We start from the raw sequence: 26,412 nt of genomic DNA, 5'->3' as shown, positions 1-26,412 counted from the left end.
GCAGGGGCCGCATGCGGCCCCCACCCGCAGGTTGAATAGCGATGCAGTAGAGTCATGGAGGCGAAGAGTCAGAGTCATAGTCAACGCATATAGCAAGGACTCATAGACATTCCACTAGAGGGAATAATGCAAGCATTGAGTAGGTCAAGTTAATAAATAAAAAAACATTGACAACTAGAAGCAGTGCTCTTCCGAGCACAGGTCTCCACCAGGCTGTGCGTCCTGGTGGTGCTACTGTATAAATAATAGGCCAATGTAAAAAGGGTGGCATATGTTCTTCACCTTAGACCTTTCATGGCAATCGGACGCTGCATGCATGATTTGAAGCATTGTGTTCCAAAAATGTGTTTTGCTAAAGTCTACCTGCTGGTGGCGCTATAACAGGCCAATGTGAAAAGGGTAGCATTTGTTCCTTGACATAGTGGGAATATGTGTGGCAAATTTCACGGTAATCGCAAGCTGCGTTGTTGATTTGAGGCATTTTGTTCAAAAACTGAGCAATCCTGCAAACTTTGGAAGCTAATATTAGCCAATCAGGATGGAATATGAAATATCAGACGGATCAGACTTGATCACATGACTAGAGATACTGTGTACCGATTTGTGTTATTTTTTGAGAAAATCTGAAGGAGTAATATCCAAAAATGTGTTTTACATAAGTCGGCCCAAAGGTGGCGCTATAAAAGGCTGATGTGAAAAATGCAGGGAAAGGGTTTTTCCTTGGCCTCTAGGGAGTGCGCTTACAAAGTTTGAAACTGATTGGTGGAGTTATAGGTAAAACCACAAATCGGCCTGTTATAGCGCCACCATGAGGCTGATTTCAAAAAATGTAAGTGGCATGTCTTCCTCGACCTGGTGGGAACGTGTGTGCGCGATTTCATGATAATTGCACTTTGCGTTTGGGATTTTGTTCAAAACGGCTCAATCCTACAAACTTTGGAAGCCAATCTTAGCCAATCAGGATGGAATATTCAAAATCGGACAGATCCGTGTCGATCACATGACTGTCGAGATACTGCCTACCGATTTGTAGGATTTTTGGACGAAATCTGTAAGAGTAGTGCACAGAAATGTGTTTTGCGAACATCGGCCACTAGGTGGTGCTAGAAAAGGCCCATTTGAAAAATTTAGGGCAGAGGTTCTAGATTGGCATCCAGGGAATGTGTGTGCTCACTTTGGCAGCGACCGGGCCAACGGCAACTGAGATTAGGTGCACACAAACTGCGAGGACACACAGACGCACGCACGCACGCACGCACGGACGGACACACGGACGGACGAAGGGGAAAACATACTCTCCCCCATGCCTTCGGCTGGTGGAGACAATGAATAAGTCAATAGTTTAAATGAATAATAAAGGCAAGATAAAAAAAAAGTGTTCAAACACACATCAAACCATAATGCAAAAATGATTTATGGGACCTAAAACACTGATGACAGCGCTTGGTCCAGTTTATTGAAGGCTACACATATGGTAAAGATTTCAGTTCATTCTTTTTCTCAGTTCACTGTCAGTTTGAAATGCCTTGTAAAAGGATTTGTGGTTTGTCACAAAGTGTATTTTTCGAGGTTCCATTTCTTTGCCATTGCTGCTGACCAAATAAATATTGAATGAAACATAATGAAACATTCAAAATTTCCTTTCCGAATCTTGCGTGGGCATTGTACATCTTTTGTCTCATGGCATATATTCCCAAACTAATTATCAACTATTATACCAGGGGTCTTCAACGTTTTCAGGCCAAGGACCACTTAGTTGAGAGAGAGATGAAGCTGGGACCCCCACTACCTCCATATAGTTTCATTGTTTGACAGCACAATCATCAGTGTATTTTGGATTCATGTCAATTTGTGTTTTCAGATATTTAACCAGTTGAACCGTCAGTACTTAATAAACTTGACCTTTCACTCTGTACTTAGTTTGCTCTTTCCCCCCATTACATCAAAGCTCTTTGCCGAAAATAGCCGATTTACAAGCTCACAACGCCTCGCACTGCGAGGCGTTGTGAGCTTGTAGATCTGCTATTTTTGGCTAAAGTTCTCAGAATATGGACACTAGGGTTCAAGTGGTTAATATAGCCTAAAAAAGGAGAAAATAACTTTCTATCACTAAATGATTTGGAGGACTCCCTGTAGTAACTCTGAGGACCCCCTAGGGGTCCAGGACCCCCTGTTGTATTATACTAATGTCTTTCTATTTTTAATTCAAGTTTTGAAAAAATTCTCCTACTATTATATGTCCAAAATAGGGACGCCAGGCTGAAAGTGGTCAGCACACCGTTGATGTACTGTGTATTGACCTGTGCTGACGGGGCCTGCGGCTGGGGGGGCATGAAGGGTGGACAGAGGGGGGAGAGGAAAGGTGATCAAGCAGGGGAGGGTGGAAGGGACAGGGGGTAGGCTGGGACCTGGGAGAGCGGGCTTCTATTAATTAACCACTTGATGGGGGCTGACAGCACGTGCGCCGCTATCAAATAATGAGGTTAGGATTGGCCAATGGTTCCAGGGCACAAAACCTGATTAACACTAATCCTGGCTTAAGTCAATTAACAATGCCTACTCGGGGAATCATGCAAATGAGGCGCCTTTGTCAGGACGGACGAGAGCGTGGAGGGAGCAAACAGAAACTCAGCATTCAGGCATGTAAAACACAGCCAGGACACGGCGGACCGCCAGAGGACACTGGTATCGGTCATCGCGAGAAAGAATTAGCCTGGCTATAGCAGCGGTCAAGCGGAACGTTACGAAAAACACGATCCGATGAGTTTGACGTTGTTGTTGTTGCCCCCCTGCAAACGGCCCCCTGCTGTTTGATAAAACACCCTGCGTCGACCTTTGAACCTCTCTCGACCCTTGACCTCACTGCACCGAGGGGGAGCAGATAAACATGTATGACACACGCATGAAGATATAGACACATGGAGCATGTATGCTGAGACACACACATACACACACTTCACCTCTGACCCTGGGTAGGAAATCGCGCGCACACACACACACACACACACACGCACACACTAGGGATGGGACGATAAGCGATATTATCGTATATCGTGATAAAAATCACTCATGATAATCGTATCGTGGAGATTTAATTTATCGTGATATCGTCCTCCGTCATGCACTGGGATCAATTCACCTTTTATTTGCAGAGCTGCATATCCGGTACCACTTAAACCCTCTATAATTGGTAAAAGGTACTTATACAGACTTGATACAGTCAGATTTTTGTAATGTTTTTTGGCAAATGTCTTTCCCAAAAAATAGCCGATCTACAAGCTCACAACGCCTCGCAAGCTTGTAGATCTGCTATTTTTGGGCAAATGTTCCGCCCCAGGATAATGATAATAATTTGATTATCGTGATAATATTGTAAATCGCGATTTCTTTTGTCACAATAATCGTGATATCTAATTTTCATATCGTCCCATCCCTAACACACACACACACACACACACACAGACAGAGGTCTGGGTTGAGGGAGTGAGGTGCGTGGGATGGGATGAGAGCTAGCTAGGCCTCTCTAGAATGAGAAGCTAAATGGCGTCATCAATAACGGCAGACGCGCGTATTGACAGGGGCATTTATCCTGATTTGTGCACGTGTCAATAACAAGTGATGCTGTCAGAGCGTCAGCTGAGGAACTCAAACTGGGTCTCTGCCCCTCCCCCCCACCCGCCCTCAGAGCACCTGAGTGAGGAAGCTGTTCCGCATTGATTCCCTCGTCCTCGGCCCCCCCCGCTGCGGCCCACCTGACCTCTATTGTAGCGCTAACATCCCAGATAAAGGATGACGGGCGATCCGTCAAGGCCACAGTGTCTCCTCTACCGACTGCTCGCGGGCCGTCCCGGAGATGATGTTTGTTAAGTTTACAGTTTACAGTTTAGGCATTTAGCAGACGCTTTTAATCCAAAGCGACTTACAATAAGCAGATAACATCACAATAATAAGCAAGATAATATGTCAGTACATCATCAACAATATAACAAATGCAAATGGATATCTATCTAGAAAAAACACAATATAATCAAAGTTCTGAAAAAACCTAAAAAACAAAAACAAATGCTAACTAGCTTCATGTATTCATTGATTCTTTTTCTGTAGTGCTAAGGGTTTAGGTGGAGTCTGAAAAGGTGAGTCTTCAGTCCACGGCGAAAGCTAGCGAGTGAGTCCGTTGTTCTAAGTGCGACAGGGAGTTTATTCCACAACTTGGGGGCCAGGAAGGCAGTGGTTCTCAACCTTTTCAGGCCGGGACCCCCCCCAAATAATCATAGTTTAACCCCCCCCCTGTTGAGCACTAAGAGTTGAGGCATTACATTTTGTATAACACGGTTCTATTGTGAAAATAGAAGATCTACTTGTAGATTGGCTATTTTCATCATTTCTGCCTGTATATTTGACAATTTGGCCAATGTTTAATTTGTCATTTTAGAGGTATTAAAAAGTCCTAAAACTGTCACTTTAGGTACTGTTGAGTGAGAAAACAGTGTTGCACATTAAGTTAATCATCTGGGGACCCCCCAAAATAATTTGGGGACCCCCCGACCCACAGGTTGAGAACCACTGCTCTATTGTAGCGCTAACATCCCAGATAAAGGATGACGACAGACGATCCATCAAGGCCAGTGTCTCCTCTCCGACTGCTCGCGGGCCATCCCGGAGATGTTTGTTAAGGTTCTGTAACAAATGGACAGATGTAACCCCCCCAATCCGCCCCAACCCGCCTGCCCCACCGCACCCGATGCAGGTGTTTGTTGCGCGTCTCTGCCGGTGGCATGGACCGTGGTACACGGCTCTCTCTAACACGCCTGAGAGAGCGCCTTTGTCTGGGCCGCGTCCCCTGCAGAGATGCCAGGCGTGGATTTGATGGGTTTGCCTGGCATACGGAGCTGCCGTCTGCATTGTCACATGTGCCATGTAGCGGAAACCCTCCACTGACCCTGAACCAGAACAAGAAACTAAACTCAAGCTGGCTGCGTGTTGTTGTTGCAACTCGGCTCAACACCCAACCTGCCGCTGCAATCGGGTTATTGATCCAGGGGACCTTATCAAGGAAAGACATGAACAGTGAAATCCCCAGTGTTAATTCAACTCCAAGTAGATAAGGTTTAAGTTATACACTCTCAGAGTTTATAAATGGTTTATACATGTGCTAACCCGGTCATCTCTATCTATCTATCTATCTATCTATCTATCTATCTATCTATCTATCTATCTCTCTCTCTCTCTCTCTCTCTCTCTCTCTCTCTCTCTCTCTCTCTCTCTCTCTCTCTCTCTCTCTCTCTCTCTCTCTCTCTCTCTCTCTCTCTCTCTCTCTATTTTTTTTTTACCTTATTTTTAATGGTCTGTCTATCTATCTATTAACATTGAGGATAATAAAGTTTATACTGTGGTACAGAGAAAGACGTTATAAGTTCAGAGAGAAGCAGAGGATAAACTATTCTGGAATGGAGCGTTTTGAACCTCAGTTATGTGAGAAAGGGTGAGTGTGGTATAAGACGTGAGAGTGAACGAAAATACTCTAGAGGTTTTTTTCTCAAACCGAATTCAACACATTCCAGTGATTGCCCTGCCATCCTTGAATGCGGCCACTTGATTGTGGTCAAAGCGCTGCAACAACGGTGGGGAGTGGAGTTAACAGAAGCCTTTGTCCGAGTGTCACTGGCAGTCTGTGATTAGCAAGAAAAGCAGAGACGAGGGGTCAGTGTTCAAACCCCTCGTCTTGTCCCCCTTTCTGCCTTTAAAACAGCTGCAAGCTAACAGGACTGACCCCGGGGTCAGTGCTGTGTCAGAGGCCAGAGATGGGACAGCGGTCATTGAATGTGAGGCACCCGGAAACCCCTGGACCACTCAGCCATGACCACCCCACCACTAACAAACACAGGAGGGAGGAGGAGGAATTTAGAAAAGCCGTCCAAAAAAAAGTACTGATTTATTGTCCCCGTGCCATTTTAACTTTGTTTTGCTCACCTATTGTTGACTATTCTCTTTAGCCTGAGCCAGACCCACTCTTCCCCCTCTCTGCACTGCACTGATTCTTTTTTGTCCCCATGCATTGTAGGATACTAGGATGACAAAAGCATTCCAGGCCTCAGGTCTCTTCCTGTGCGCTCTAAAATAGATGGTCTAAAAGAGAGCTAGGACTTTTAAAGAGTGAGCTAGGAGAGAGAGAGAGAGAGAGAAACCAAAAGATGGCTGTTAAAAGAGTATTAATGCGGCTTTGTTCTCATTAATCACATCCTACCGCTCCGCTCATTTCCGAACCGCTCCTCCTTGGCCCCTCCTCACGTTGGTGTCTGAGTGAGCGGGCTGGCTATGAGCCAATCCAATCTGCTCCTTGTCAGAGGTGTAAACAACAGTAAACCTGGAAAACAAAGGGCTCTCCAGGAAACACCGCCGCCAGGGGTGTCGCACCACATTCTGGGCCCCGGGTACAAGGATTCACTGTGTTGTTTGGTGCTTTAACTATTGAAAAACAGCAGATATACAAGCTCACAGCACGGCACCGAGATCTGCTATTTTTTTTTATCGTGAAAATGTGTGCAAGTCTTTGAATATATATATATTTTTTTTTAAAACATATGTTTCTATGTCAGTGGTGCTCAAACTTTTTCATGTGAAGGATCCCCAAAATTATATGTATTTGGCCCCCATTGCAAAATATTTAGTTCCAGAGACCCCCCCAGAAACGAAATGTGAGTTTACAAATGTTCGCTTAAAAAATACATATATTCAAGGATTTACACACATTTTCACGACTTCTCAAAAATAGCAGATCTACAAGCTTGCAGCGCGGCACTCGGTGCCGCACTGTGAGCTTGTACATCTGCTATATTTTAGTATATAAAATAATTAAGGGCCCTAGTAACTCAGTCCCACTTTCCCACCCCCCTTGTGACGCCCCTGACCGCCACTCTGGTGGAAGTTTCTTGTGTCTCCGTGGTGAGCCTGGCTATCAGCCACCCAGCGCTCCCGTTGGCCCATTAGCACATGGAAGCGTGTGTCATATGCACCCAGGTCCTGCCTTGTGATGAGGCCGGTGTCAGCCTAGCCTGAGCCCCGCGCGAGGTGTGAATGAATCCCATTTCCCTCCCCTCTTTGATAACCGCTGAACCAATTTCCTACCAATCTCCGCAAAACCTGCCTAAACAAAGGTTCTGAGGGATTGGGGAGGGGGGGGGGGGGGGGGGGGGCGGATGGAGGGAGTGAGGTTGGTAGAGGAGGGGAGGGGGGGACCTCTGGCGTCACAGAAAAGCATACATTGAAAAGAGAGAGAGAAAAAAAAGAATGAATCCAAGCATGGATTTCAAATTTCACAGCTGAGCACTTGGGAGAAATTGCCAGGCTTGAAAAAAATATAATAAAAAATAAGAAGGTCTTCTGATGATCTGTGAGGTGTGATGTCGGCGTTCTGTGCATAGGGCACGGATAAGGAGGGGCGGGGGGGTTTCGTGTTCAGTATGAGTGGGAGAATGACAGCCGCACATGGTTGAACGGCTCTATAGGGGGAAAGGCCGTGTGTCTGTCCGTGAAAGACGAGTCTGGCTTTTATGAGCCGGCTCAGTATCCCCTGGGCTGGTCGTGCTAGTGAGAACGTCACACTGATCCTCACAGAACACTGGGCATTAGAGAGAGAAGCCCTTTCACTAGAAGGAAACTGTTCAGTCTGTTTTAGGTCTGTTACTTGAACCACTTGTGCCAGAGCCATAAAACATTTGCAAAACCATTAAAGTCACATTTTAAAATCAACACCTGGCTCTTGACTTGAGAATACATTAACACCAACGGAAAAAAAAGAGGTGAAAAACAGGCATTCACCCACAAATAAAGAACCTTTTTTACCCACCTGACCAACCCACTCAGCTCTCCCCTCCCCTCCCTCTCTCTCCCCTAACTCTCTCGCTCTCCCCCCTCCCTCTCTCTCTCTCTCTGTTGGGGAAAAAAATGCCTTTTTGAATGATGCCGAGGCTACTCCACAGGTGTCACTTCAAAACCCCCTCAGATGTGAAATCCTGATTGTTCCCAATGAATAATACATTACAGCTACCGCTGACCAAAGCGGCCCGGCAATAATGCAGCCACTGATTCTCAGCCGTGTGTGATGAGTGCTCACTCCACTGTTGAGAGCCCGCGCCCATCATGCCCCGTACACAATGGCAATGAGAACGCATTCATCGAAACGTTGATAATCCACCCCGAAAGACGCGCCTTTTTGATTGAGCCAGGGTGAGTGTGTGTGTGTGTGTGTGTGTGAGTGTGTGTGCGCGTGTGCGTGCGTGTGTTTGTGTGTGAGGGGCATCGTTATTTATCCACGCCTGCTGCATTGTGTTGATAAACCAACAACAAAGACATTTGCAAGCAGCTTGCGGCACGGTGGGTTTGAGCCAGGGCGAGAGATGCCCTCATACTTCATTTCCTCTAAACACGTACACACACACACACACACACACACACACACACACACACACACACACACACACACACACACACACACACACACACACACACACACACACACACACACACACACACACACACAGACTCACAAACACACACCATTTAGTGACTAAATGGTGTCTGCGTAAACCAAATCGATCCACATACAAAGGCGCCAATCCGTACATACGCATACCTGATTTTTACGTAGTTTGCATGCCGGTGTCTTTAACCAAAACTTGGTCCAAGCTGAACATTGTGAGCTTGTAGATCTGCAATATTCGGTGCATGATTTGATTCACAACCACATAAAATCAGGCTTCATAGACCATCCCACTCAGATGCTGAGAGTGTGTGTACGTGTGTGTGTGTGTGTGTGTGTGTGTGTGTGTGTGTGTGTGTGTGTGTGTGTGTGTATGTGTGTGTGTGATGAGACAGAGAGATAGACTCCAGCCAGTGGGGACGAGGCCAAGCGCTCATGCAGAACCAACACACTGAATTTGCAAGAGCTGGCAAGCAAGGACACCAGTGGTTTCGTCGTGCTCGCCGTCTGACATTCCTATACAAATAACATGCTCTCTACCTGTTCGATCTTAGCCTTTGTTGGAACTGCTATGGACAGCAGAGTGCACCGGGGGCATCCGACTGGCTGCATAGATTACATATTATACTGTGCCGCAAGCACTACGTGGAAAGCATGTGCGCGTGTGCACTGTAAAATCCTAAGTTCCGATTGGATGAATTAACACATAGGATTTGACTGTGTGTGCTTTGTTACAGCAGCACCCTACATGTGCTATTCCCTTTGAAACCCACAGGCTTTTGATGCAATATTAAACAAGGCAAGGTGTTTCAGGATTGTAAGACATTTGAAGAGCTTTCACGTGACGCATACCAGGGGAGAAGAGCAAGAGAGAGAGAGTGTCTATGTGTGTGTGTGTGTGTGTGTGTGTGTGTGTGTGTGTGTGTGTGTGTGTGTGTGTGTGTGTGTGTGTGTGTGTGTGTGTGTGTGTGTGTGTGTGTGTGTGTGTGTGTGAGAGAGAGAAACCATGTTATGTGTCTAGGAGGCAACTCTGCTGAATCTCCTAAAACAGTTCTGACCTTTCCCTCTCCGTTGCTGCAGCGGCCCATGGGCTCTGCTGCTTCCCCGTCTGAGCGCCCAAATCAGTGGATTATTGATCTAAATATAGCACTGCACACAAACACAGACACGTGACACACGAAGTCGTACAAATCGTCGTTGTCGGGTGGAAACCTTGTACGTCCGAAACCGTTCATTTTGTATTTATCGTTTTAAAGGTGATTTAAACGAGTGAAAATAGCTGATCTACAAGCATACAGCACCGAAAAAACATACAAATGTGAAACTTGGAGATACGAGGTTTCTGCCCGACAGCGACGAAATGTTCAGTACAGTATGATGCTTTTTTTTTTGGTTCTTTCATTTTATTTTCTTTACATATCTACTGCATAGTACTGTGTTCTATTCGTCTGTCATTCAATGTTATATGAGATACTTTAATGGTTTCCAGTGGAAATAAGCTTAGTCTTTTCATGGATCTCCTTTTAGTAGACCTTGTACCAGTGAACTGTACCGTCATGAAACTGTACCTTTTCCTATGCAAACTTCTAATAAAGTCTTCAATCAATCAATCAAACCAAGCAAGACAACGGACACGTTCTCTGGTCTAGCTGCAATTTCAACACGGGTCTGCATTAGAAAACGTCTGTGGGTTCACCTGAACGAAAAGAGCGACTCAAACGCAAAAACGTGCCTTCCTTCGCCTCATTCAGCCGCGTCAGGCGGAGATTTCGAGACGCCACACAGAGGGAGAAAGATAGAGAGGCATTGTTTACAAGCAACAGACACAGATGTCTGAAGATCCATCTTCGTGATGAGAACCTGCTGCTGTGCATTTCTGGCCTGTCGGTGATGATGCAGCACCCTATAGCAAAGTGTGCACACACACACACACGCACACACACACACACACATACACACACGCACACAACGCTCGTGGAGAAGAGAAGTCAGTGAGCCAGGTCTTTTCATCAGTTCCAGTGCAGTGCCTCACATTGAGCCAATCGTAGCACATCATTAATATGAGGATGCGACTGTCATTACATCCACAAAACAAAAGCCTCATTTAAGATGCGGATTGAATGTGAATCAGGAAGGGGGGGTGGGTGGGCGCTGGTGATTGAGCGATGGTCTGTGTGTGCGTGGGCTGTGGGAGTGTGCTTTTTTCCACTTAGTGCGAGAAAGCAACATAAATGGCAGAGAGATGGAGAGAGAGACAGAGAAAGAGCGAGAGAGAAAGGGATGATGAAGGGTAGGAGAGAACACAAAGTCAGCTTCTTTTCAGTGAGATGCGTGCATGCTAAAAGGGAACAAGCGAGCGTATTGAATGGGCTCAAAGAGTTTGAGAGTCCAATTGAAGAGGGTCTATGCATATGCAGTAGGGGTAAACTATATATACTGTGTGTGTGTGTGTGTGTGTGTGTGTGTGCGTGTGTGCGTGCGTGCGTGCGTGCGTGCGTGTGTGCGTGCGTGCGTGTGAGAGAGAGAGAGAGAAAGGCTACATGAAAAGCCTCCAAAAGCCATATGGACGCGCCATTCAAATACTGAACGTGCGAATGGCGTTTCTCATGTGTGTAATTATAGTTTTGTGTGAGTGTACTTGTGAATGCAAGTGCCAGTACAGCATCTCTGTGCCTATGCAAATAAGAACTGAGCAACTGTGTGTATTTTGTGTTTTGCAAGCATGTGTGTGTACGTATGTGTGTGTGTGTGTGTGTGTGTGTGTGTGTGTGTGTGTGTGTGTGTGTGTGTGTGTGTGTGTGTGTGTGTGTGTGTGTGTGTGTGTCTGTGTGTGTGTGTGTGCGTGCGTGCGTGCGCGTGTGCGCGCATGCACAAGTCTGCCACACATCCCACATGTTCCTCACTCTTGCCACAACACACACAGATGGGTGTGATGGAGGCTTGGAGAGCTGCTGCAGACACAGCCAAGAGCCTGGAGTGTGTGCTCACTCAGCCCGCACCAAACGCTACTCTCTTCTCCAGTGCCCCCCCACCCACTCTCCTCTCCTACTGTGCCACACACAGAGGGCTACATTGTTATTCGGTGTAGGAAACACAACCGGAGCCAAAACCCATCCTGTCCTGACGCTGTGCTGTTAGCTGGATATGCTCTGTGCGCTCTGCTCTGCTCTGCCTGCGTCTCACATGGTCATGTGTTCGGCCTCCGGGCAGCCACAGGAAGAGAGGAGCCCAGATCAGAGGAACCTCATGATGTTGTCCCGGAGCCCAGGTCAAACCTAAGGTCCGTACGCAGTGGGAGCGTGACCAATTAAAACGATCCGAGAACACATCAGTGGAAAAACTAATCTACTAATCTAGATCAAAATACATACAAAAATAACATCTCTTTATCGTCTGGATGGATGTTCAGAGAGTCTGGATGTTCGTCTGGACATTCTCATGACAAAAGCAAAAGTTTGAATTAATGCACATGAATCATTATCAAATGCCAGCTGTAGGGAATGGCTTTAAAGGTGTATCCTCAGCTCCAAACTGCCAGTCTGTTGTAGTCTGCTGGCATTAGTTGGCAAACTTTGTCATTTAAAAGTCGGGCGATGAACATTGCATTCAGACAGCATTATAAGCGACTTTGATCTTGTTTTCCTATAATGCTGCTTGTAGTTGCTTATTTGGCCTTGCTTTCAACATTCTTTTAGAAAATAGCTTATAGAGCTCAAGAGGTGGTTTTCTTATAGACCTGATCCCTTGTTTCACTCACAGAATCTGGCAACCGGAGGTGCTCTGTGTTCTCCGTGCAGAGGGGGAAAAAAACACAGGCAGCACAGCAGCAGCACTATTACTAGCCTTCTAGCTTTGCTTTGGATCAGATTGATATAGGAATTGAGAGTTGAGATTGAGAATATGGTATTTAGTTAAAATGTGCGACGGGAAAATGTCTCCGGCTTGTTTAGGCTTGCGTGGTTCTGCATCAGTAGCAAACTTTCCACTCACAACCCCCTCAATCCTACCGACTCCTAGAAAAAGACAGCTCAAGACTGAGCAAGCCCGGTTCTCCATCAACAGGTCCCAACGGCTTTATCGGCGGCACGCGTCTCTTGCCGAAAAGCTGCCAACGGCAGCAAACGCTTTCCGCCGCCTTCCGCTGCCGCCTTCGTCCAAAAATCGGTGCAGTCAAAAGCTACCTTAAAATTAAGTAATGTCATCTGCGTGAAACAAGGGAGTCAGTGTTAAGACGCTATTTATAAAATGACGTGAACTTCTGAGATGTAATGGGTCTTGTTAAATGCGTAACATTTTATATGTGAGTGTTGGTTTAAGATCTAAAATATTATGTTGAGAGTTGAAGCTTCCAAACTAAGCCAAACTGTTGGTCACAATATCAGAAAATCTCTCCTGTTTCGGTATTCCTATTCCTGTCTTTCTAAAACACAATTTATACTTTAAGTTGTACAGTACCTTCCCTGGACAGTTCCATCTACATCTGAATGAAACCAGAAAGCAGAGACCAACTTGTGAATCCATCAGGTTTCTGTTGACTTGTGATCGCATTTCTCAGAACAATGTGATTGAATACTCTGGAGGACTGTCAGGGGATATGAGATCATTTTCTTCTGTCAGAAAAGTTATAATAATCTCTATGAAATGGGGATTGTGTGAGAGCTCAGGCATATGGTATACGTTTTATAAGTCCACAAAGGCAGTCCCCCATCTATGATGTCAGTCTGCTGGTTGGTTCTCTGGATGAAACCGTGGTTTATTAGTTTAGTTAAGTATTAGTTTAGTATTAGTTTCCCACTGTGAAGAACTTTGGAACCTTAGAAAATAAACTTGACTTACTTATTTACATAGTATAGTCAGGGAACCAGGATAACAAAATAACTCGACTGGCTGCTTCTCACCTTTGTCAACGGTCTGTGACGGTCAAGTAGCACCCATCCCCATCCTCATCACATCACGTGTAAGCTGTTTGTATGCATTAATTGTGTATGGGTGTGTTTGCATGTGTACAGTAATTGTGCATTCCTTACACCGTGTCTCACCCCCAGAGAGAGACAGAGAGACAGACAGAGAAAGGGAAGAAGGGTGTGTGTGTGTGTGTGTGTGTGTGTGTGTGTGTGTGTGTGTGTGTGTGTGTGTGTGTGTGTGTGTGTGCGCGTGTGTGCGTGCTTGCGTGTGTGTGTGAGAGAGAGAGAGACGTCTTCAGGCTGAATAACTAACGTCAATTACCAACGTCACTTCTCCGATGACTGGGAGTCATGAGCTTCACAACAAAAGCTGTTTATATCTGTGCAATGTGTCTGTGTTCCTGTGAAATAATCACGAGTGAAACCAAATCCAAAAACAAATCTAAGTTCAAAAAGAAAACAAATATCACAAATATACAAAGCAACACAATCTATTTTTATTTATCTATAAATTATCTATAAATTATCAAAAATCTATGTCCCTCTGTCTGTCTGTCTGTCTGTCTGTCTGTCTGTCTGTGTTTACGTCATCCAATGGGAAAACCCTTGAAAAGACACAGAGTGATGTCATCAACGGGGAAATGACGTCACCATCATCACCATCAACAGCCAATGAGGGACCAGCATTCTTGGTGACATCACCATCAACAAGTGCGGCCTGAAATAAATTACAAGGCGTGTTCTGAGGATTGGTGGATTGGTGAGCATCACATGACATTTTGGCCAACAGACTATAAATGAGCCAATTTCCATGATTGGTCAAGTTTAAAGTGACATCATAATATCTTACTATAAAACGGGTTAAGCGGGCCCAAACCTCTAGTTTAGTCAGGAACACTCACGTCAAAGTAGATTTAACCATTTATTGCATAAATGGAATACAGTTATTGTTGGGCGTTAAAAGGCTCCGCGTTCGGAGATGTTCCATGAATTTTGTGTATGCTTTTTGAGCAAGCTAAGCAAAATCAGGGAACGCTAAGCAAGACCCCCCATAGGGATACAATAGCAATACACTGACAACTTAGTCAGTCAAAATAACAGGTATTTGAGCTTAACAATACATTGACATGAAACTTAGTCAGACAATCACAAGTATTTGAGCATAGCCAGATCGTTTAAAGGTGGAAGCTGGCGTGGAGGAGGCCGCTAGCAGCAAATGTTCCGAAGCTTCGGGAAACCAACCATGGGTAGAGAAAGCAAGCCGTATTTAAAGGAGCCTTCCCTACTGAGTGAGAGCTTTGATTGGAGTATGGCAGTGTGACGTAATGACCAGCAGATACAGTATGAGAATGAGGAATGGGAACAGAGCTGACTGACAACAGCTGGGTGGGAATCGGGATGACTCCCGTGTCCTGCATTAACTAACGCTATAAAAGCTTCAATAATCTGAATGTCAAAAAACACAAACCCACCTTCCATGACCAGCTGCTGATGTTTAACCACATTAACCCAAGCTCACAAGCCGTCACAATGCGATGGATTGTGAACTTGTAAACCAGCCTTCCATCCTTCCTTCCATCCATCCATCCATCCATCCATCCATCCATCCATCTATGGTGGTGTCTAACCTGTGAGCCCTGTCCGGGCAGTTGTTGAGTGTGTTAAAAGCAGAGATAAGGGGGGATTGGATGGCCATCTATCACCCAACGCTGACAGGCCAGCACGCCGTCTGTCTCTGGGGCCAGCAGTGCGCTGCCACGCTCCCCTGCTGCTCCTCCCCTCTCCTCTACCCTGTCGCCCTGCTCTCCTCTCCTCAGCTCTCTCTGTCGCTTCCATCAATGGCTACCACCCCCATCGCACACACACACACACACTCCGCCATGCTATGTCACTTCATTAGAAGTGTGGAAGGGTGACCTTGCACTCTCTCCCTTTTTTCCTTACAGCTACACACACTCTTCTAGCCGTCCCTAGTTCCCTCATCACTCTTCCTCTTTTCTTCCTCCTCCTCCTCCTCTGCCAGCCGGCTGGCCAGCCAGCCGATGCCCTTCATTCTTCTCTCCCTCTCTCTCTCTCTCTCTCTCTCCCCCTCTCTCTCTCTCTCTCTCTCTCTCCCCATCATCTGTGCCCACTCTTTTTCCACTTTCTCATTTACCTTCCATCCTCCTGCCCTCATTGCTCTCCTTCATTATCAGAGGATGTGACAACTTCCCCCGCTGTGCCACCCAGGTTATATATAGCCAACAGAGGGTGGGCTGGCACGGGCCCGCGCGCCAACCTAACATTGAACACACACGCGCGCACGCAGCACAACTTGAAGCAGTGGTGGAAAGTAACTAAGTACATTTACCTATGTACCGTACATAAGTACAATTTGGAGGCATTTGTACTTTACTTGAGTATTTCCAATTTCCGATACTTTTACTTCTCCTCCACTACATCTCGGATGAGCCATCCAAGTATTGTACTTTTACTTAGCCTCGCGTAGCCAGGCTTTACTCATCTGCAAAGAGAAAAGCCTGGTGACAATATAAGGCAGAAAGCATTCAACTTCCGCCGTGTGAGCTTCCCCGGAAGTGAGCTTCCCTGGTTTTCCCCTAACGTAACTTCCGCTAAACGCATAACTTCCGCAAGAAATCTTGGAACCAACCGGAAGGCATATTGTCCACAGGGTGACTTTTACTCCACTGCAATTTTTTGAGAACCTTAGTTACTAGTTACTTTGCAGGTATAAATTATAATATTATAAAACATACCTAAACCACTTTAACCCTATTTTATACCTAGGCTATTTGAAAATTGCCGATCTACAATTCTTTCTTCTTTCTTCTTTACAAGCTCACAACGCGACGCGTTGTGAGCTTGTAGATCTGCTATTTTCAAAAATGTTGTACTTTTGGTACTTTAAGTACTTAATGATGCCAATACGTTTGTACTTTTACTCAAGTAAATTTTAAATTCCGTACTTTACTTTACGTACGTTACTACTTGTATCAAAGTATTTCTATATTACAGTACTGATACTTTTACTTAAGTAAAACATTTGACTTTTTCCACCACTGCTTTGAAGTCATACTAATGCAGTGCGCTAGCTCACTTCTCTGATGTGTACCGTTGAACTGTTGCATGAGAGTTGAGTAAGCGCTCCTTTTATGTGAGTGTGTGTGTGTTTTATGAATGCCTACCTGTCTCTCAGACATCACATAGAGGAAGGCGCGGTCCAGGGAGAAGGCCATGTCTCGGAGGATAGGGCTGCCGTCCTTGATGACCGTGATGGTCTCATACTGGACACCACCGTACGGAGGCCCGTCCACGCGGATCTGAGGAGCACACAGGAACACACAAATGCTGTCATAAGTAGGGCTGTCACAAGTATTACATAATCGTCTAATCGTGATTTTTTTGAAATAATCGTGATTATTTTTCATAATCGTCATAATTGTTTCCATGTTGAAAACAGTGGAAATAGCAGATCTACAAGCTCACAACGCGTCGCATCGCGACGCGTTGTGAGCTTGTAGATCGGCTATTTCCACTATCAATGTTCTTTTTTAAGCATAAAGTTGTCAAATATGTCAGTAATTTCTTTGTATATTTAGGTTATGTGTCATATCTACCATGTGCAACTTCAAAGCCTAAAAGCCAAACAGAAATGTAATTGTCAACGACAAATACACAATTAAATCGTTAATCGCAATTATTTGAGTGACAAATAATCGTCATGTAAAATGTCATAATCGTGACAGCCCTAGTCATAAGTACAGGACGAGAAGCATACTGTGAGATAAGAGCATAAAAAAATATGACTGGGAAAACAGACCTTGGTCAGTGATACAGTGTATTTGCATAAAGATCTCAGTGTGGTGTTTTTGTCATGCTTGGAAAATTAAGATAGGTCACAGCGGTTTCACTTTCAGTAAAGATTTATTGCAGGACAAAAATACCCCCCTTCCCCCCTTCCCATTCATCTGGAACCCTGAGCAGGATAAAAGCAATTTCTAAGAATTATTTGCAAAAACACCATTTGACCCAGGCCTGTTTAAAATGCCGTACATCTATTTAACTCTCCCATTTCACCCACACGTGATGGATACCCTCATTAAATCTTTGAACTTGAAGCCAAGACCACCGAGCTAAAACGGTAAAAGAAAAGTAAAAACACTCCCTATACTTTATATGATGCATATGACCTCCCTGACACAGGCAAACCAATGACAGATCTCATTCTCGTCTTTATGCTGGTACCGAGTGCATCCTTAAAGGGAAACCTTGCAGATTATTTTACCTACATACCAATCTTCTGACTGGTATACAAAATGTGGGATTATACAAATAGTGTGCAGGGAAAGAATACCTTGGTCTTTGACGTCATAGGGTATACACTTCCACATTTCACTGAGAAAAACACGGAAGACAAGGTATTTTCCCCCAAACTATGATCTGTTCAGTCTTCACATCAGAGCAATGGGATTTAGGTTAAAAATGAGCTACATTTCCCTTGTGTTGGCCTAATGTTGGCCGAATACATAACCAGGACAGTAAATCTCTAGGGGGGAACACAGCTAGATGCTGGTGTGAGAGATGGCGTTGTCCCATTATGTCACCGCAGGACCACCCTTCCACACACACGTGGGATGATGCCTCTATCATCTCCACCCTCCCTCCGTCTCTCCTCCCATGCATCCATCCCTCCCTCCCTCCACCCATTCATCCTTCACTCCCTAGCTCCCTCCTCCCACCCATCCATTCATCTGTCTGTTCCGCCAGTGACAGCACCAAAGAGCAGCCCTAGATTCACTATATACGACATCAGCGAGGGGAAAGTCAAGGTCGTGCGTCTATGTCTATCAAAAGAAGATCTACTGGGAGGGTGCGTGTGTGTGTGTGTGCGCGCACGCGACTCAATGTATGCAAGTGAATGTGTGCGAAAACTTTCAGCACACGCGCGCTGGTCTTTGCGCATGCGTCAAGCCGTTTGGACAGCGTTGCGGGATAAAGGTGAAGTGAGTTCACGCAGAAAGGCCCTCTGGAGCTTCAAAGCTACAGTTCTGCTGCCAAGACCCTGACAGTGGGCAGCACGGCCCTCAAGCAAACTTAAGGGTGATTTATACCTGGCTGTGCACCGGCGTTGTGCACCAAAAATAGACGCTCTACAAGCTCACAACATCGTCAACATTTTCGGTGCATGACGCGGTGCGCAACCGAGCATGAATCAGGGCGGCGATACAGAGGTGGACATGTTATGTGAAAGCCATTATGCAGGACGGAAGAGCGAGAGAGACTGTGGGGGGTGTGTGTGTGTGTGGGGGGGGGGGAGCGATGTCAGCCTCCGTCTGGTTACTGACACTGCAGTGCGGAGGGAGGCCTATAAACAAACATGCGCGGCCATAAAGCATGTCGGCAATCGGCCAGACCAGATGCACGCACTGCGCTGTTCAGTGCGATGTGTGCTTGTATTATACTGAGTTTCTGCACGGTTATGTGTGTGTCCTTTTGTGGATGCATGTACATGTCTGTGTGTGCGCACGCACGCGTGTGTGTGTGTGTGTGTCCATAGGGACAGTGTGTCATGGTGTGATATGTGTGCTAGCAGGGCAGCCAGATAACCTGACCTTCCCCCTTGCAGGCCTGCACTTCATCTGAATCAGATCGCTATCACGCACACTCACAAACCTAACTGCCACCCAGGGGCCTCTGGACTGAAACACACGCACGCACGCACACACACACACTCTTTGAGAGGGGGCCGGTCTTCATGTTTTAGTTGTTTGCTTCAGCTTAGTAATACATTTGACGCCTGCGCTTAAAAAGAAACACCCCTAAACATAAACACACACACCTGTACACACACACTTTTGACTAACAGTTATTCAGGTAAATACATTTGATCGGAGGCAAGGATAAACACAAAGAGATAAAAAGAAAACGCGTTTTCTACAGTACACTCACAAAACCCAAGATAATGGAATCAACATTAATGACCCCATCTCCCCACACACCAGTGTGCGTGCACACACACGCACACGCACACGCACACACACACACACACACACACACACACACACACACACACACACACACACACACAGAATCCAGCTGCTTTCCATATTAAGGAGATGCTTGCAACAGAAGCCGAAAAACTCTGCAAGCACGTACGCACACACATTCATAAGGAGGAAGAGGATTGTTTGCGTGTGTGCATGCGTGCATGTGTGTGTGTGCGAGGTGGGGTAGGTATCTCCCAGGGCTCTGTGAAGTATTTCACCAGCTTGGCTTTGGGTGGGCGAGTGAGAGAGTGTGAGAGAGAGAGAGACAGAGAGAGACAGAGAGAGACAGAGAGAGAAAGAAAGGCAAAAAGAAAACCTCAGGCAAGTAAAAAGGAGAAATCAAAGCTTCAGATTCGGATACGTCTTGGACCAAGAACTGTTCTGTTAAAAAAAACGAAACAAAAAATAAAATACACTTCACATCACCATGCTCTCTCAATCGCTCCCACACTTACACAGCAAACAGCCGGCGGCGTCTCGCACCACAAAAGAATTCTCCTTGGCTTTTCGAAACATCCATTTCCTCTGTGTCGTCTTATTCCAAGTTCAACCCTTGGCCCGCCCGATCAAACACTCGCACTTACAGGTCCCCCTTTCTGCCTCCATCTGACCCTGCATTATTTATCAGGCTGACGGGGGAGTGGGGTGGGGGGAAGCTGCTAACAGGTTGGATTCCTAACCTCGGGGCCCCTTGGAGAGTATTACTGCCCCTCTATTTCAGGAGGACCCCACCCGAGGAGTCTCCGAGAGCTGTCCTTGTCTGGGCCTGGCCCTAAACCTGCTGCCCCCCCACCCCACCCCACCCACCACCCACTCCCATTTCAACACCACAGCCATTAGCCACCTCCCCTCTGTCTCACCAGCAGCTCCCAGGGAGCTGAACATGAGGAAAGTGAGGGAGGGGAGAGAAAGGGGAAGATGGATGATCTTGATGAAATACACTGTACGTGTAACATGTACCTCAGGGCCGCCGGATCCCGCAGTGGAAAATCAGATATACCTCGAACCTGGGAAAAGTTGATGAGGATTCGGATTGAAATTCACAAGGCACCATTTTTACTCTTCAGATTTTTAGATGAAGACTGGAGAGGACCTTCCTGATTACAGCCAGGGTTCAAATTGGTGTTTACCCGAGGACAACAGTTTAAAAAGAAATCACACCCAATGTGAAGTGAGCGGTGGTTGTGCTTGCATAACGTCTTCAGACTAGGATTTGAGTCTAGGATGTACAGGCTATGCTACACACGTTTTGCTATGGCAAAACGCTGAGGAAAAAGGCTACAGACACACGCACAGCCACTCTATGGAGCGGTTTACCACCGCTCAAAAACAGCCATGACATAAATGGCAGTACCTTCTACTGAAGATGGAGCCTCTTTATCAACCGTAACATGCTGTCACATACATGTACCCAACAGAGCTGCTGAGTCTGCAATAGTGCCATGTAAGGCAAAAACTCAGTCAAGGACTCTTCTGCCTGGTGTTCTACGTGCACTATCTGCATGTAGCAGTAGTGAGGAATCAGGGCTGGTGGTGGAGCAAGGTGGGGAGGGAGGTGGGGTGAGGTTCGGACGGAGGCTGCCGTCCCCTTCTTAGCCACTCCAATAGGAAGGAAGGTTTTGATCAGAGCCTGTAAGCACCCTGGAAAACATATTTGAAGATTGACCGAATGGCCGATTCAAATTGCCCTTCTACCCCCCCAACCCCTCTCTGCACTCTCTCTCTCTCTCTCTCTCTCTCTCTCTCCCTTGGTTCCTCTGGTTTGTAAGATTGTGCAGGGAACAGATCCCCAGAGAATCCGTGTTTCTGTGTGAAGCAATTTGCAGAGTGAAAGTGCAGAATAAATCCGGGGCAAAAGTGTGACGAATGTGTGTATGCAGTGTTATTATGGATGCTGCGGCCTGAAGATAGAAAGAAAACCAAAAGGACAAACTTACAGTTGAGTCTATAAATGCACACTGTTATGCAATGTGCGCAACAATGTACAACTACAAACATTGTAGAATTGTTAAATATAGTTTATGTAAAGCCATCCACAAAGCATCTGCAGTATTTGAATCCCACTAAAGACTAATAATGACGTGGCCTCCCTGTCCAATACTTGTAGCTATCAATAGTAGGTTGCTACAGTAGTAACAGTACTATACTGTATGTGTACAGTTTGTGTACAAGGCCACATCACAATGCAGGAAGACAAAATACACATCGACAAACTGCCTGCTTGTGGGCATGCAGACTTTGGCTCAAGGGAAATGGCAATCGTTATAAATAAATACTTCAACTATAAGGACAAAGGTGGTTCAAAAGAACAATATTGGTGTGACTAAAATATTCACTGAAAATGACATACTTACTGTATGACTACTAAGTCATATTATGACTCTCTCAAAAAGGCACCTTTTAACCCATTTAGGCCTAAAATTATTGAATGCTTTAACCAGTGAAAAAAAGCAGATATACAAGCTCAAGCTTGTAGATCTGCAATTTTTCACTGGTTAAAGCATTCAATAATTCTAGGCCTATTAATAGGCACAGCTGTAAAATATTACCTGAGTACGGTTTGCCTTGCAGGCTTGGAATCGTGCAATTTTCCAACCCAAGCCTTGAGGGATGTTAGTGAGTCTCCAACAGAGAGGTGCCAACAGCAATACAGACGCCTGCGAGAGTGAACATTATTCTACCACCACACCTTGGCTGGCAGAGATGGTAACCTATAGTATACACACTGGAACTTTCTGACCACCCCAGGGTAGAGCACAGAACAACAACACCTTGCACTAGAATAGGATTATGCTGGGTGTTGCCACCAACATCTTCCTCTGAAATAGAATATAGGCGCTGCTGTGACAAAAACTTGAACAATCATGACACGCAGAGAGAGAGAGAGAGAGAGAGAGAGAGAGAGAGAGAGAGAGAGAGAGAGAGAGAGAGAGAGAGAGAGAGAGAGAGAGAGAGAGAGAGATACACAGAGACAGAGTGAGTGGGACCAGGGACATGCAGAGAATGTTAGAGGCAGGGGCAGAAATTTCTGAAAGGGCCTTTTGGTGAAAATATTGAAAATAGCAGACCTCTGAACTTCGGTTCTTGATACAACACTGAACTAAGCATAATAAAGTGTATATTGGAGATGGGGCGTAATGGCATGGATTTCTACACATAGAGGGCAATTCTTTCAACATAAGATGCTGCATTCAAGTTCAGGAGAGTTTGGACAAGGCTATTCTTTTCAATGCTGCCTTCAGGTATAGCATGGAAAGCATATGCATTTATTTCACCACAGCAATAACGGCATTCATGATTTGGAGAGGGCACTTTTTACAGACAGGTAAAAGGGCAGGGGCTCAAGCCCCCTTTGATGTCTACGTATGTGTGCACGTGCCTGAGTAGGACAGTGAGAGGAAGTTGAACTTCATAAGTGAGATATCTGGGGGTCTATCTCGTCTATCTGCACTAATCCAGTTCAACAGGCTTGGGTGTTGCAGAGATAGGCGTTGCCTTTATCTGCTTGATCCCACACACTGGATTAGACTGAACAAAGTGCAGCAGACACACACACTCCCTCTCTCTCTCAGTATCACGGTGCACTGACTGAGGGTGGACAGGACAAGGAAAATGTTCTGGAGTTGAACAGGATCATACTGATGGAATGGGCCACAGAATGGCCATGATAAGCTTCTACCATCCGCTCTAAATCAGGTGAAGGCGCGACGCAGGGCTTGATCTGGGAGAGTCAAAAAGGACCGATATGCAATGGATGACCCGTACAAGGTCGTTTTCGGTAATATTACACTGTAGTTTTCTTAAATTACACATTTAGATTGGTCTGTCAGCTAAGGGCCTACAATGTGGAGCCAATCCAGCACTGAAGCTCACTGCTTTGTAGGGCTTGTCATTATAGCGAAAATGTTCACAAATGTTTCTAAAATAGCAGATCTACAAGCTCACATGATGTAATGATTGTATCAGCAAGTTTAGCTATTCGTCAAGGTTAAGCCGTCACTACAGCCATGCAGCTGTGTGTGTGTGTGTGTGTGTGTGTGTGTGTGTGTGTGTGTGTGTGTGTGTGTGTGTGTGTGTGTGTGTGTGTGTGTGTGTGTGTGTGTGTATGTTTGTGTGTGTGTGTGTGTGTGTGTGTGTGTGTGTGTGTGTGTGTGTGTGTGTGTGTGTGTGTGTGCGTGCGTGCGTGCGTGCGTGTCCATGTGCGTGCGTGTCCATGTGCACATGTGTGCATTTGTATTAATCATGGCGGTGTGAGAGGAGGGTGCCACCTGTGTGTGAGGTGTGCTGCTGACAACTCACACCAGAAATGGATGAGTGATGCGCAGCCTAGGCATGAAGTCAGCCCCTTGTGCGACGGTGGATCAGGAGGGGTGGGGGGTTGTGGGTAATGTGTCAGGGTCAGGTGTCCTGGTAGTGTGTTTCACTCTGGAGGGAAATTCATCACCCACACTTCAGGAGTGAGGCTGCGGTGCAAAGAGTGCACCGTCTGGGACGTGAAAGAACAACAACCACGTCATTCTACTTTCCGCTCTCCTCCTTGGTGAGAGAGCAAGCGCAAAGGGCACACATGTACACACAGTATATACCCACGCACGCACACACACACCTAAATAGAATGCGGCAGAACACTTTGTTCCAGGCAGGTTTAGGCTACGCATCAGCGAAATCCTGAGTGTTCATTTTACCACGAGTGTAAAAATCTCCTCAAATGCGTCTTTGGGTGTCTTGGAGACCCAGCTTAAAATGTAGCAGGCTGCTGTGTTATAGTATTCCTTCACTTCCAGGTGGAATAGGTGCAACTACTGAGCTATCCGCCTCTCTCTCTCTCTCTCCCCTCCCCTCTCTCTCTCTCTCAGTCGCGACACAACCGCAGAAAACCACAGCGCCTCTCTCTGCCTCGATAACACATCTAATCCATCACCTGTGTCAGGCTGAAGAATTCTGGTGTCAGCAGTGGAGCGGCATGTGGAAATTTGCTGTGTGAGAGTGTGTGTGTGTGTGTGCGTGTGCGTGTGCGTGTGCGTGTGTGTGTGTGTGTGTGCGTTGGCTCGCCTCAGCCCGGCGCACGGCCTGTTTTGTTCGTGTTTCTGTTCTACACTATAAGCTCCCATAAGGCGTATGTTAGCCCACCTGGCTATACGCACCACACATCACTTCCCATCCCACTGATACACACACAGAGGGGAGGGGAGGGGAGGAGACAGCTAGACGGGGAAGGAGGGGAAGAATAAAAACGGCAGCATGTAAGGAACAGAGAGAGAGAAGGAGAGAGAGAGAGAGAGAGACACACACAGAGAGAGAGAGGGTAAATCATGAGAGAGGCTGTTCTGTTCACATAAACAAAAGCGCAATACTCTTCCTTACCTGGTCGCAATGGTGGCACTATATCTGCCAAGATGGGCCGTGGAGTGAGTCAATATACAAGACAATTACTTTATATTTTTGGCCAGGCTCCATAAAGTTTATTGATTTGCCTCTCCACTCTATGCTGAAAGCAGTTAACCCTCTCCTCACAAACATCTATTCTAATCACTTGGTTTGATGGGCAGAGAATTCCAAGGGATTGAGCCTGACAAATCACCACTGATGTACATTCCGGTGACCGCCCCTTCCGCCATATCGATCGCCACTGAATATTGAGGGTCAAACATCAAATATTTGCGTCGGATCGACTCCCTGTCAACCCTCAACAGCCAATTCCACAACAGTTGCCTCTGTAATAGCGCTATCCAAGGCGCATTCAATTTCAATTGCTTTTCTACTTCACACACAGTCAAATTCTGTGTTAATATATCCATTTGTAACTCAGAGAGAGTACAAATGTAACCAGATAGACCCTTACGGTTACATTTTTACACTCTCTGAGTTACATTAATGTGAGTTATGCGTCCTCGGCCACATAGCTCACAACCCCAAGCATGATTATATCAGCAATTTCCCCCCTTATGTTTGCCCCTCAGCACAAATAGAAACCAGAGACGGTGGTCTGCGTAAAAGGGGGCCTGTGGTTCGACGAGATCAGTCTTCCACCATAATCAGCGCAAACACACATTAAGTCCAGCGGCACAATGCGAGGCCTATATTTAGCCTCACATTATGATTGTGAACAGGGGCCAGCTTGGCTGCCAGTGGACGTAGGCCAGGAGGGTTCAGTGAGAGCACAGGCTGAGGGATGCGGTGGGAACACTTTTTCTGCTTAGCCCTCAAAAATGAACTCGCCAACAAGGAGAGGACATCGCGCCCACTCATGTGGCGCTTGGATAGTTTGGAGAGAGAGAGAGAGAGAGAGAGAAAAAAAAGAGTAGTATTTGTGGTTTTAAAAAAGTACAAAAACTAAATGGCTGACATTGCAATAAGTCCACCTCTGTTGGGCCAACCTTAGAGATGTCCCTTTAGAGACAGAGGGAGAATGAGATTGAGCGAGATACCGTAGAGCGAATACTGTAAAGAGAGGTGAGCTGAGGTGAGCCAAAGAAGATAAAAAGTATATGGAACATCATGGGGAGGAGAGAACGTGTTTAAAAGTGTGGAAATGGAAGGTGTGTAGAGGGGGGATGAATAAAGAACTGTGGCTACTGCGTCAGTGCTGTGGAGACTGTTACACAGCACATCAGAGGTGTCATAGTGCAGCGACATGGCAGCCTTCCCTCTGATGACAACTAATCAACTACTGACAACATTCTCAACACGCTCATCCCTCAGGATGAAAAGGGCACCATCGCTGCATTCACGCTGAATTAGCCAAACCCAAAGAGCAGTCATTCAGCAGACGGACACACGTGTGTAAACACAAGCACAAAACAACACTGTAGTGGCTGTTAATGATCAAACTGGAGGAATATGCGTGGTCTAAATACATTTACTCAAGTACTGTACTTGAAGCATACTTTTGAGGAACTTTTTTTTAAAGATTTTTGGGGGCTTTTACGCCGTTATTGATAGGACAGTAGAGAGAGATGGGGAGTGACACACAGCAAAGGTC

The 26,412-nt window shown here is 46.0% G+C and overlaps 1 protein-coding gene across 1 annotated transcript in view; it reads right to left on the bottom strand.

The window, feature by feature from the left end:
- Window positions 1-26,412, bottom strand: part of plxna2 (plexin A2) — a 281,673-nt gene that overhangs the window by 169,230 nt on the left and 86,031 nt on the right. The window contains exon 4 of the mRNA XM_080732455.1: window positions 16,569-16,703. Within this exon, the coding sequence (XP_080588581.1) occupies window positions 16,569-16,703 (135 nt within the window). The remainder of the gene's footprint in view (window positions 1-16,568; window positions 16,704-26,412) is intronic.

This window comes from Nannobrachium achirus (genome assembly GCF_963921795.1).
Source record: "Nannobrachium achirus genome assembly, chromosome: 9".
NCBI classification, from domain to species: Eukaryota; Metazoa; Chordata; class Actinopteri; order Myctophiformes; family Myctophidae; genus Nannobrachium; species Nannobrachium achirus.
The sequence above is the reverse complement of the archived record's forward strand: the minus strand, read 5'-3'. Positions and strand labels throughout refer to the sequence as shown.